Source organism: Heliangelus exortis, chromosome 2, assembly GCF_036169615.1.
Source record: "Heliangelus exortis chromosome 2, bHelExo1.hap1, whole genome shotgun sequence".
NCBI lineage: Eukaryota > Metazoa > Chordata > Aves > Apodiformes > Trochilidae > Heliangelus > Heliangelus exortis.
In genome coordinates, this window is record NC_092423.1 from 95,053,824 (window position 1) to 95,066,645 (window position 12,822).

At 35.3% G+C, this 12,822-nt stretch overlaps 1 protein-coding gene across 1 annotated transcript in view; it reads right to left on the minus strand.

Moving 5' to 3' along the window:
* DOK6 (docking protein 6) overlaps window positions 1–12,822 on the minus strand; it is a 238,320-nt gene that overhangs the window by 134,206 nt on the left and 91,292 nt on the right. The window contains exon 2 of the mRNA XM_071737070.1: window positions 10,265–10,372. Coding sequence (XP_071593171.1) covers window positions 10,265–10,372 — 108 coding nt within the window. The remainder of the gene's footprint in view (window positions 1–10,264; window positions 10,373–12,822) is intronic.

Below are 12,822 nucleotides of genomic sequence, written 5' to 3' on the forward strand. Positions count from 1 at the left end.
AAACAATTAATACAAGCTCACCACAAAAATAGCATTATTAAATTGACCTCCTGGATTTTTAAAGGGTGTAAATATGCCTCAGTATCTTGAAATATAACCCCTGTCCTAATCCAATGATACCAAGGCTAGCACTTTGATGCTGTTCTAAAATGCATATATTAATGCATATCAGATATTCTGAAGGAAGCCTTAATAGTACCATATTACCTATAGGATTCTTGATGCTCATCAGAAAAATGCATCTACAATATAAAGAAAATATTTATAGAAAAAAAAATTACAATTTCAAATTAATCTAAATTCAGCCTAAATTCACATACACTCAAAGCAGTCCAGAATTCTGTAGAAGAAAAAATGTGTGAAAAAAATGCAACAGTGAGAATCCACTGGGAAAAAAGCAAACACACACACAAGAAAACCCCCAACCAAAACAATAGAGTGCAGCAACTTGAAAACAAATAAAAAGAAACATAGTGGACAGGAATGTAACTATTATTATTATTAGAGATTTTTTTTTTTTGGCAATTTAAAAAAAATGTTTTCACTTTTATTTGCTTCTAAAATCAAATGAAATTTGCTAGCTGATAACTTGAATATTCTTTTGGCTTATTTGTCATTGGGGATAAATGAATTTTGAAAATCTACTATGACAATTACATACAGCTACATTTTCAACCCTAATGCATTTTTAATAACCTTCATCAACTAGTGATTTGAATTTCAAATTTCCTTCTATGAAGAATTAAAAATTAGATAGCTTTGTGCCAATTTTCATAATAAATTGCTCTTTATTTATGTTGCAAAGCCTCCCTTACTATAAGCAAATCACAACCTCAAATGAAACTTAGCACTCATAAGACTTATTAAATTTCTTCTACCTTTATTAAGAGACAGTAAATTACAGTGACAAACCTGTCTACCCTTCCTGATACACCTTATCTTGTTGTTTGTACCTCTGTGATTCCTTTTATAGCTATTGCACAAGGGACCAGCCTCTCTCCATTTCCACATCAAAATGGCAAACGTCCCTCCTACAAAACAGACATGGTTCAGAGTAGCTTCAAGGGAAAATGCTGTCATTATGGAAAAAAAAATCCTCACACAGCATTTCTTTCCCAGTGTTACAAACAGCAGGCTAGATAATTAGGTCTTTAACTTTCACCACAAACTTTTATTATTTATGTTGTGTACTTACTTTCTACACTTCAATAGTGATAACAGACACACATAATATTGGAAAAAAGCAGTCAGATCCTGAAGACCAGGAAAGGAAACTTAAATATTACTTTGACTACTGGTTCTATGGGTTTATCACACCATTTTCCTGTTTGTATGGCAGTGGGCTCCACTGAGTCTGATCTCTGTATCATATTTGATTTTTTGTAACTGTTTTCCACCTCTGTCAGTATAAATACTAAATACTATTCTCTTAAACAGAGAATTTACATTATGTCTGAGTCTTATAACTTCATACTGGTTTTCTGATTTAATGGTATACTGATTACACCCTGGTTTCTCTCAGGGTTCTTCCTTAATTGTCATCATACAAGCATATTTCACACAGATGGTTTCACAAATATTAATTTCCTTTCACACCTTCATCACTTCTGAGAGGTGTGGACTATATTGACAGGAAATAAACACATAAACTGTATGGTGAAAACAAATGAAAGTCAAAAAAATATGATCTGTGACCTTTCAATCTTAATCTGAGATTTACAACTCTGGCAGTAAACCAGAGATCTTAGAGCAAATTTCCACAGATAGAGAACACAGCTTCCAGAGACCTTATTTCCAGTATCTCTTCCCCAGCTTCCTCTGGATGCCTGGTAGTAAAACCCACATTGCTAAATACAGGGTCTTCTTATTTCAGAACCCTCCACTCCTGGGAAATGTCTGAGTAAAACACACCTCCCAGGAGCTGAAACACGAGGTAGGCACAGTTATTAAAGAGCAATTTGCTTAGATGAAAAAATGTGAACAATCCCTCTCACTTTCTCTTAACGTGCATCCATCATGCTAACCTGATACTCTTTGCCATAGATATAATTGGGGGGAAGAGACAGACTTTGCCCACACTGTTTGAGTCCTTGTCCACCTCCCTCTCATTGTCAGACTTTTATTTCTGTACCAATCTCACTTTGTGCAAAGTCTACTAAAATGGATTTCAATTTACTCTTAAAAAGAGGCACTTTCTTAACCATCTTCCCATCCAATTCTTTCCTTTAGCACTTCTCTTATCTACTTTTTGAACAGTTACCTTTCCATCTGCCAAGAGCTCTGTTTCTCCCAGATATCTAAAGAAAACGGTGCTTTCGTAGGGTGCCAGAGCATTTATCCCTTTATTTTTCTCCCATGCTCTAACATTTGGTCTATTTCTTGTCTAAGTTTTAATTTAACAGTTTTTCTTTCCATGTTACCTAGGTGCTAGAGGATATAAATACAGAGTAGATCCATGATCTCATCTCAAACATCTGACCCTATGCTAGTCATCAGAAATGACATGTAGCAATTAGAGTGAGTGTCAGGCTTTAGCCCTGAAAGAACTGAAGGGAACGTATTTCATTACTCAAGAGAGAAAATTATCTGAATTTCTATCATATACAAAGCTTTACAGATGACATGAGACATTTTAGCTGTCAAAGTCAGAAGTGTTTCTAACAAACACGCACAAAACACAAGTTTGCAAAGGCTTCAACTTTGCCAAAATATGAGTAGATTTTCAAGGGAGAGCTAGAATATACACAACTGACACACAGACCATCAAATTCTCTGCTGTAAAGGAATTGCACAAAAGAGAAGCTCTTTTGAGAATGTTTTAAGAGACACTAAGAAGATTAAGTATATTTTTTCCATCACTAGAAATAAATGAAATATACTCAGAAGAGGGCAGGACCAGTTTGACACACTAGATGGAAGCACAGGGATATATCAAGAGTTATTAGCAACATAAATGACATATACTTCATGATTCACAGAAAATCTTGTTTGGAAGGGACCCTGGAGATCATCTGGTCCAACCTTGAAGGCAGAGCCTTAGGTTACACAGCTCCCTGCCAAGTTAGGTCTTCAAGATTTTCAGTGAGGAAATACTGACTTCTGATCACCCATGTTTAGTTGTTTCCATGGCTACTTTTTTTTTTTTTTTTTTTTTTTTTTTTTTCTCTCCGTATATCCATCTAATTTCTCTTAAATCAACCTCTTCTCATTACCCCTTTTCTTTTCCCTGAGAATTCTTGAGAAGAGAGCACTTCCCTCTCTCACCTCAGCTCACCAGAACTCAGAGGTACATGGATAGCTCAGACTCTGCTCACTGCCCAGCAGAGACTTTTCAGCACAGTTGCCTTCCAGCCACTTAGTAGCCAGGCTGTTCTACTGCTTGGGTCATTAGGTCTCAGGTGCAGGATTTCATATTTGTAGAGGCTGAACATGGTCATCAGTTGGTTCAACCCAACTGAACATGGTCATCAGCACTGTGATCTGACTGATGTTTATTTCAGCACGAGACTGAACCTGATGGACTCCAGAGGTCTCTTTCAACCTGAACTGTTCTATGGGTCCATGAGATTGTGGAAGTTTCACACTACAATTTTTTTAAATTTTTCTTGTTTCCCCTCTTGCTGAAAAGTTTAAACATTACTGCCCTAGCCAATATTTTTCACAGCAGAAAGTGCTGTCGTCCACCTTGATTTAACATTTAATATAATGGGAACCCAAGCTTCTGTTTATGTCAGTTTTTAAGAGCAGATTGTCCCTTTTGTGAACATACTCAAGTACTGCTATGACTTAGTTGTAATAAGTATACATGGATTTTCATTTAGGAGCCACCACTAACATGTCTAGGAATTGCTTTGTGTTATCAGTATAGACTAAGTAATAATTTTACCCATCATTTATTTCCACCTTGATACTTTATTCAGCCACTGATTCACTGCTATGGAATTCAAACCAACTCATTGACATCACCTTTTTATTTACCTTGTGAACTGACACTCCTAATTAATACCCCCTACCAGTAAAGTTTGAAAGGATGAGTAGAGTCCTATGTAGGAGGAGGCCCATTGGATCAGTTAAACATTTTAGGTTCATATTTGTAGGAGCTCAAAGTCCTATCAGCACACTCAGCTTGAAGATTTCTTTGCTACATGTTAAAGAAAGATCTAATTGCCCTAATACATTCTTTGTTGAAAGAGATTTTGTTTTATTAGTTTGCATGCTGCCTTTTGATGTGCTCAGACTCTATTAACAGCTTTATTACCAGCACAACTCCAATTATTTCTCCAATTTGCTTTTTGGTGCATAGAATGCTTGCTTTGAACAATTATGTTGTTCAGATACTTCTATATTTTAAGAGGGATCTGACAATTACTGCAAATCTTAGTGGCTGGTGTACATAACTGAGTAATTTTACTAACAGTTATTCATTTAAATAGGGTTCATTTTCATCTCATCAGCTGAGTAATAGCTGTCCATGAAAGTGAGGTCCTTTGTAACTTTCCCATACCAACCATATGATTTTGCCAGTAGACCATAGATTAACTGAAAGTGCTGAAAACAAATATTGAAGAAAATTACATTACAGAATGAGGAAAAATAAGGATATAGTTTTCAGAAAATTTTAGTTCTCTCTATTTTGGAAGACTCAGCAAACTTAGGGTCTAAAAGCCTCACACAGTATGTCTGATCACCTCTTTCAATCTCAAACAGCAGACTTACAAAAAACAACTGTTAAATTCTTAATTCTTTAAAGATAAAAATATTTCAAAATATTATTCAAGAACTAACACAATAACACACACAGACTTCACCGGGCTCCTAAGAAAATCCTGCATTAAAATCACTATTTTGAAATTTTCTGAAATAAGTTCAGGGTGATAAAACTTGCCCACACTTTTAAATAGCAAAGGGGAAAAGAAGGAAAGGACAAAATGGTCTAAATTTGGGACTGTTCTCATATTAAAATTGCAATACCTGTGAATGCGATTTGATCATCATGAGGTGCATATCTAGGTTTCCTTTAACATGATTTTTTGAGCAGATTTAACCAGATGAGAAAATAATGACTCACTGAGGAAATTTATATCAGCTAACAAACAGTTGAAGCAGAATGGTCAATATAGCAAAAGCAGACAGGTTTGAATTTGAGATTTTGGAAAACAGAAAGTGAAAACCTTATGGGGAAAAAAAAACAAATGGAGGAATTCAAATAATGTTCTAATTTGGATGCAAATAAAGTGTTATATCACCACAAAAAGCACATGAAGTCAAACCTAACACTTCCCTGTTCACAGATGTTTATTTAACTTTCTTTTGAGAATTCTTTTTTGTCTGAGAAGCAATGCAGTATCATGAATAATGATAGCAGCATACTAGATAATTGAGGTCCACAAGGCAAGTTGCATAACTTCTGATTTGTAGTGCTCATGAGCAACACATGAGGCTGAAATAATCCACAATAAATACTTAACTAGAATAAACAGTAGGTTAGTTCACTTTTCTTTGGCAATAAGAATCTTCATTTAAGAAACGTGGTAGTGGTGAGAAAAGGGAAAAAAAGCAACATAAGCCAAAGGCAACTTAGAGTGGAAACAATCACAGAGAAGTTCTTATGAGGATTATGATAATGCAACCATATGTAAATATTTTAATTTTTCTTTTTATAGTTTCTATTACATTTGAGAATAGTATGGGCTATTGCATGGATGACTATGGTAAAATTTAGTGATTTTCAAAGTTATCAGGAATTCACTTGCCCTCAAATATTTTGAAGTTAATAACTACCTCATGGTTTAAGGGCACCTCAGTTAGAGTCTGGAAACTGTGCTGTAGAAGAGTAAGTATCTTATTGTTCCTGCATACTGCATTTTTAAACACAAAAAGAACCTGTCCCCTCGTTCCTCTTACAAAACAGGACTCTGATCATAGTACAGAAACTCTGGGTATGCTTGTGCACGTGTGTCCACAGGACATCTTATCGCCAAGAATAATTCAAGAAACTATAACTGATATAAGAACTTGCCATACAACACTGGCATTGCATTATGTAAACCACCACTTTCTGAAACTAGGATTTAGCAGTCCCCAGGTTTCTTTAAGATAATCAAGAAACTAAAAGAAAAGTGTAATGCAGCTCCCCTTGTGTGGTCCTGGACACAAATTTGATTTAGTAGACTGCAGCTACTAAAAGCTACCGCTCTTCTTTTTCTTAACTATCATTTCTGTGGACACATATTATATAACATGCACTTAAGACATTTTTTTCCATACATATTTTATAAGTGCTATGCAATTTATTTTATATTTCATTTGCAGATTTTCATAATGGCCAACAAAATCAAACATGATAAGAGAAAAAAATAAATAAAAATAAATTTTAAATCTTCACCAACTTTAATTTTCCCAACTTAAACTCAAAACCTTTGAGTTGGCACAGTCTTAATGAACGATCTGTCTTGTTGGGGGATTAAATCAGTAAATCAGTAAATTTTAACTCTCTGGTAGACATCACAATTATTTATTTGAAGGATACTGATGCCTGCATTGTCAGATTCAGTCTTCTCTTGTTCCAAGAAAACCGTATCAGGGAAAGACCCAACTCATGACTTCTTGGGAACTTATTAGTGAAAGAGAAACTGCATTAATGGAACTGGAGATTTTACAGAGAATGGAAAAATCCACATCTGTTGGTTCCCATTCTAGAGTTTATGGGCTACCATAATTCAGCTAGGCCATCTTTAAATTTCCTTTGGGCTCTTGAGTGTCTACGTTCCCCACACTTTGTTAGTGACCATCCTATGTAGCTGGAATTGAAGTACCTATGATCAAGTCCGTGGTACAGAAACATCTCTACAGAACCCTCCCTTTCATACCCATGGCAGAGCATGACATTTTCCTGTATAGGAAACCCCAACGCAAATGTGGACATTTAAACTTTTAAATGTGCTTTTTCTAGCACATTTCCTTTATACTATGTCGTATCAATGCACAGGGTCTTTGGCAAACTGTTTGCTCCTGATGGGTCATAATCTGTACTTATAACCTGTCTTAACTCATCCAGTTAGCTGCTCTTCAAGCTCTACTTCACTCTTTCTAATTCAGCTTTAACAATTGAATGGCCAACCGTGTAATGCTTTCCAGTTTATTTGGGTACACTTCGGGCTTTGAAGTTTGATCTCTCATTTCCATTAACCTTCATGTTGCTACTTAGCCATGGTGACTTTCTGTAACGTTCCTGCAAGCCTCTTCTAATGGGCACCAGGCACTGGTACTGGTGGATCAGTATACCTCCAAAGCCTGAGAGAATTTCACTCTTTTAACACCTTTTACAAATCTGAGAATGTTTGTTTTATTTATGCCTTTTTTTTTTTTTTTTTTTAAGCTGGCAAAGCTGTGGTGTCTGTTTCTGGCCTTCTCTGATAGTGTAGGAACAGCTCCCAAGAACACACCCACCCCTGCGGTAAGTGCAGAGCTATTGCCACTCCATGCCCTCTTTTGAACAGTAACAAAGCAGTATTGCACAACCTCTACAATAAATGTTCAAGGGAAAACAGTCCAACTAAGCTATAAATTACCTGAGGAAGAGTGTAATGATCTAAATTTACAGTAATGAGAAGGTTTGATTGATACCAGAAACTTGAATGAACAGATGAGATCATATTCTGACCAATGAATGTAATATTTACTCTTACTGTCAGGAGGCACTTTTCTACAAGGACTAATGCCATTACTGTTACTTTGAAAAAGAAAATTACTAGAAAAAAACACCAAAGCAATGCACAACAGCAGGAGATAATTTGCAGAATAACAAATAAGCCCACATACTGTCTGCATACTGGGGGAGGAGAGAAATCCATTTCATAGAGAAGCCAGCTTATGTGCTCATTAATAAATATTAAACCAGAAAAATCTCTATTTTTAACTCTCAGCTTTATGCTACCAGTGCTGATTTTTCTTTCTTTTTTAGCCCTTTCTTTAATTTGCCCAGTATACAGGTTTGTTACATAAGTATGAGTTATATAGCCACCTAGGTGAAGTGCTTTAAATAGAAATTTGAGTTGAGCTACATTTCAAGCTCAAACAGGGGAAAGTGAAGATCTCAAGGAGTTACATATATTGGGGTACTGTCTGTGGTCCTGGATACTGATCTGAATGCAAACAAATCAAAGATGTTAATTTTTGTTATGTTTACACTTGAGAGGCAAAATTTTCTCCTGTAATTGCATAAGAAAGCTAGAAAACTTGCACAGTACAGCCAGGCAAGACCATGTGCTGCTCCTAGACCTTCTCCCAGGGTAACTTAGACCAATCTGAAGGTCTGAAGGACATGAGTTCCTGGAGAATCTCAGTATGATCTAAATCTCCCTCTGCACCACTCTCTCTTCTGCTAGTTATACAGAGATTGTACAGGATTGTACAGAATCTCAGGGTTGAGGGACATACTCTTACGTGACTGCTAGTGTCATGTAAGACTAGAACCTTTCACCCTTTCAAGCATGGTGTTGTTTCATTAAGGACTCAGACTTGCAACTTTTACTTTAAACTTCCTCAAGAAACACAAGGTCCAATTTCTTAAATATTTGATCATTTTTTTCATTGATTCTTAGAATTTAAAGTTGCCTTCCAACTTTGCACATCAGGTGCCCTCTTTATATTTTTGTGTGAAGAAGGAAACGAGAATTTCAGAAACAGGGTTAACAATTTGTACTGCATAGCAATAAACATGCATTTTGAACTATTTCAAAATATAGCAAAGTGATAATGGTTAGAAAAGAAAGAAAATCAGGATACTGTGATCCAGTATCAGCAGTTAAATAACTATTTGCTCCTATAACAACATGCACTCTTCCCTCAAGAGTTACACATAAGTTGCTATTCATAACTCATGCACACTTACTTCACCCCTATTTCATCTCTCAGGATGGAGCCAACGGAGGGGAATAATCATTACGAAATAATAAAATAGCCTTTTAAAAAAAGAAAAATAAAACCTGAGAATAGGATTCAGAGTTTCTATTTTCTCGTAATATAACTTCAGAAATTATTTCCTGACTTTTGAAATTTGAAAACTGGGTAAGATCCAAGTGAATTGATGGAAATCTTTTTTTCTCTACAGACAGAAACCCAGCACACTTTTGAATAGGAAATAGCATCTGCCCTTCTCTGCCCCCTTAAAGTAGAATAAAAAGAAAAAAAAAGTACAAAAAAGGAACATACTTACCACCCTTCCATTTGCTTACATTGACTGCAAAAGGCCATGCTTCTATGAATTCTACAAAATGCAGCTGCATCTGTATCTATGTTATGTGATTAGCTTCTCAAATTAATCTTACATTTCACTTTATTTTTCTACAAAGATGACAGCTGACAGATGTATATAAAGTATATAAAGTATTACTGAGACCTTTCACAAACACAGTATGCTACAGGCAATACCACGGTCAGAAAACAATTAAAAAAACCTACCATGACAGTGAAACATTAGACTTGCCTTCAAAAGAAGGACTTACATCCAGATTCTTTCAGTGCCTCATGTGTGACCTTGGTTAAGTCATCTTTGTGTTATAACTTGCCAGTTTCAACATAATATCTAACTCTGATGTGACATAAAGCTAAAGGTGACTGGATGGAGGACAACAGGATGAAGACTCTGCCCTATTTTAGGATTAGTAACTTGAAGTCTGCTGTTTCACTTGGGAACTGACAACAGTAACTTGCAAGACAGATAGAAAAAAACCCCAACATGCATAAATATCTTGGTTTTCATTACAGAAGTGATGCTGACATAGAAAGCAGGGAGAATCTCATTTAGTGAACTGTGAATTTTTACCCTTTAAATAAGTGCTGCTGACAGAGCTTATAAATCTTAAAGAGTTCTGGGAAAAATGTTCCATATTCAACCAGTGTCACCATTACAACAGAGGTATTTAGCATTTTCAGAATTTGTTCAATACTCAGTTAATAACTAATGGTTAGACAGTTGGGTAAGCAAGCAAATTTACACATTTCCAAAATATGTTTTAAGAAAAAAAATCAGACTGTCACTTCACACACATTAGTGGGTTTGTTCTTGTCCAGAAAAAACAGATGTGATAACTTACCTGCATCACTGAGATTTACTGACACTACAGTGTTTTTAGTGTCAGGATTAGGTTTTCAATTCCATTCTCACCGTGTTGTTTGCAAACTAAACTTATCAAGACGACACTTTTCCAAGGAAACGTGGTAAACAGACAATGCTTCTGTTTATAAGAAAGGCATGACTTACCTTGTGAAAGTTTCTGAAATATGCTGCCTTCTCGTCTGGAAATTTTTCTAGCCTCCTGGGTCCTTTACTGGAAGCCTTCTTGAAAACCAACCAACAACGCCTGAAAATCTGCAAACAAAATCAATGGATTGTATTAGCTTTAGTTCAAAAGTGGACTGTATCACAAACGCATTCAGTAGTATAATTGACTTAAGAAGAAATTTTAAAATTACATTATTTTATTTTAAAAGTCTGGAAAATTCTCAGATCAGTTATTTCTATACAAGTAATCCCAATGCATTGATTTATACAGACTGTTTATCAGTCCTTTGCAGACTTTTTTGTTTCAGTTTCCCTCACACATGCCAAATTTGACAGTTCCTGAGACACAAATAAACCCATGAACTTTGAATACGAAAGGAATTATACGGCTGTCAGTAGAGAAAGTACTTTCAGAAATCACTCCATGCATTTCTAGCTTTCACTTTTATTCTACATGAGGGTGCTTATACTGCTGAGAAAGATTCAATGCAGCTTTTAAACACAACACAGTCATCAGTAGTGAGTGTAAGGATGTATGCACAGGAAAAAAAGAAAAAAAAGACAAGGCTGAAATAAACACCAATGTGACCACTACTGTACAACAACATCTGGTCATCCCACTCAGTTCAAAGACAAACTTTCTAGGGAAAAACAATGCAGATTATTAAAGTTTAAGAACATGTAATGAAAAATTAAATCCTCCAGAAAGTACATAACAAAGCAGTATTATCCTCTCATTTTAATGAGAAATACGTTATGTTTTGTTTAAAATGCATTTTTAAGCAACAAAGGTACTTAGACAATTTGCCAGGCATTCTGGTTGTATTGCCATAACCATAAGCTTAAAATAAGAATTGAATTATCAAATAAGAATACATTTGAAGTTCAAATAGAAGCTGATAAAGGATGATCCTCTAGACTATTTTATGCAAGGTATTAGATATTAATCTTGTCTATTAATCTATGAAAATATTGTACTCAATTGTACTTGCACAGCTCTATAAACAATTCCACGCAGAATTCTACATTATTTTTGAGGATACATTGAAAACAAAATCTCTACTCTAGCTAATGGTTCCATTAGCAATATGTGGAGAAGAGACTTATTTCTTCAGAAATTCTACAAAAAGTAATGATACAGGAAGCACAGGACTATTCAGTTTGGATCAGATCAAACACCTCTCCAAATAAAAAATAAAGAAATGGAAAAAAAAAACGAACAAAATAATCAAGAAAATATGAGCAGAGAGATCTAAAAACTTTTCCCCTCAGCGTGATACATTCTAAACAGAGTATAAGCAGCAAAGATAGTGTCATTAAAATAATTAAGCTTAATTAGCAACATTCTGATATAATAATACTGACACTATCCCATTGTGATTATCTCAGATGAATGTTATTAGTCAAAATAAGTGTTTTCGTTTAAAAATCTATCATTGCACTACTGTATTAATATGTCTAATTATGAAGACCTTTACCAAAAAACATGGCATTTAATGAAATCTTCTGCAAATGTACTTCTGGCAAAGCATATAAGTTTCAGGCTTTTTCTCCTAAGGTCGTTAAGTGGCAATTGTACAACTGTACCTTCCAACTCAGAAATTACTTCACCTAACCTGGGGGAAAACAAAGACAATATCATATATTAAAAAAAAAAAAAAAAAAAAAAAAAAAAAGACATTACTCTCTGGGACGGAGAGTATTTTCTTCAAATAACATCTTGGTAGTGTTGCACCTTACTTTACCAAAGCTAGAACATTGCTTCCCCAATTGTATCTTGATTTACCTCTATTTACTCTCTCTTTACCTGTATTGAACTCTATTTCAAAACACTGTAGTGTTTTGAAAAGCTTCACTTCTGCAGGTAACACACAGATAGAGGTTACTCATGCTATTTTGAACTTCCTAAGAGAAATAGCACCAACTGTCCACAGGGGACATATTTATTCATTTAAGAAAAGTGCCCCTTTTAATAATACTCCTGGGTCTTCTGGGATATGGGGTTTTGTTGGTTTTGGTTTTTTTGTTTTAAGTTTATATGTATTTTCATTCATCTCTCTTACTTTTCCTAAGTTCTTTACCAAGGTAAAAAACACTGCTTTCATTTCAAATCTTGTATTGATTTCTTCATTTCCATTATCTGCCCTTAATAGTTTAAAGTCCTTAGAGAATTCTCTTTAGAAAAATAAATCAACCTACAGTCCTCACCATCACTGGCAGGGGTTTTAACACAGCCACAGAATCCACATTTTACTGATGATCTGAATTTTGGACGGTTGGTGATAAGATAACTGAAACTTTGTGTCAATTGTCAGAGAGATTTTTTTCAGGTTTCTGTTTTGTTTTTTACTATGGCACAGTCATAGAATTATAGAATTACATTCACAGAAGGTTGGAAGGGACCTTGAATATCATCTAGTTTCAACCCCCCTGCATGGGCAGGGACACCTCCCACTGGACCAGGTTGCTCAAGGCCCCATCCAACCTGGCCTTGAATACTTCCAAGGAAGGGGCATCCACAACTTCCTTGGGTAACC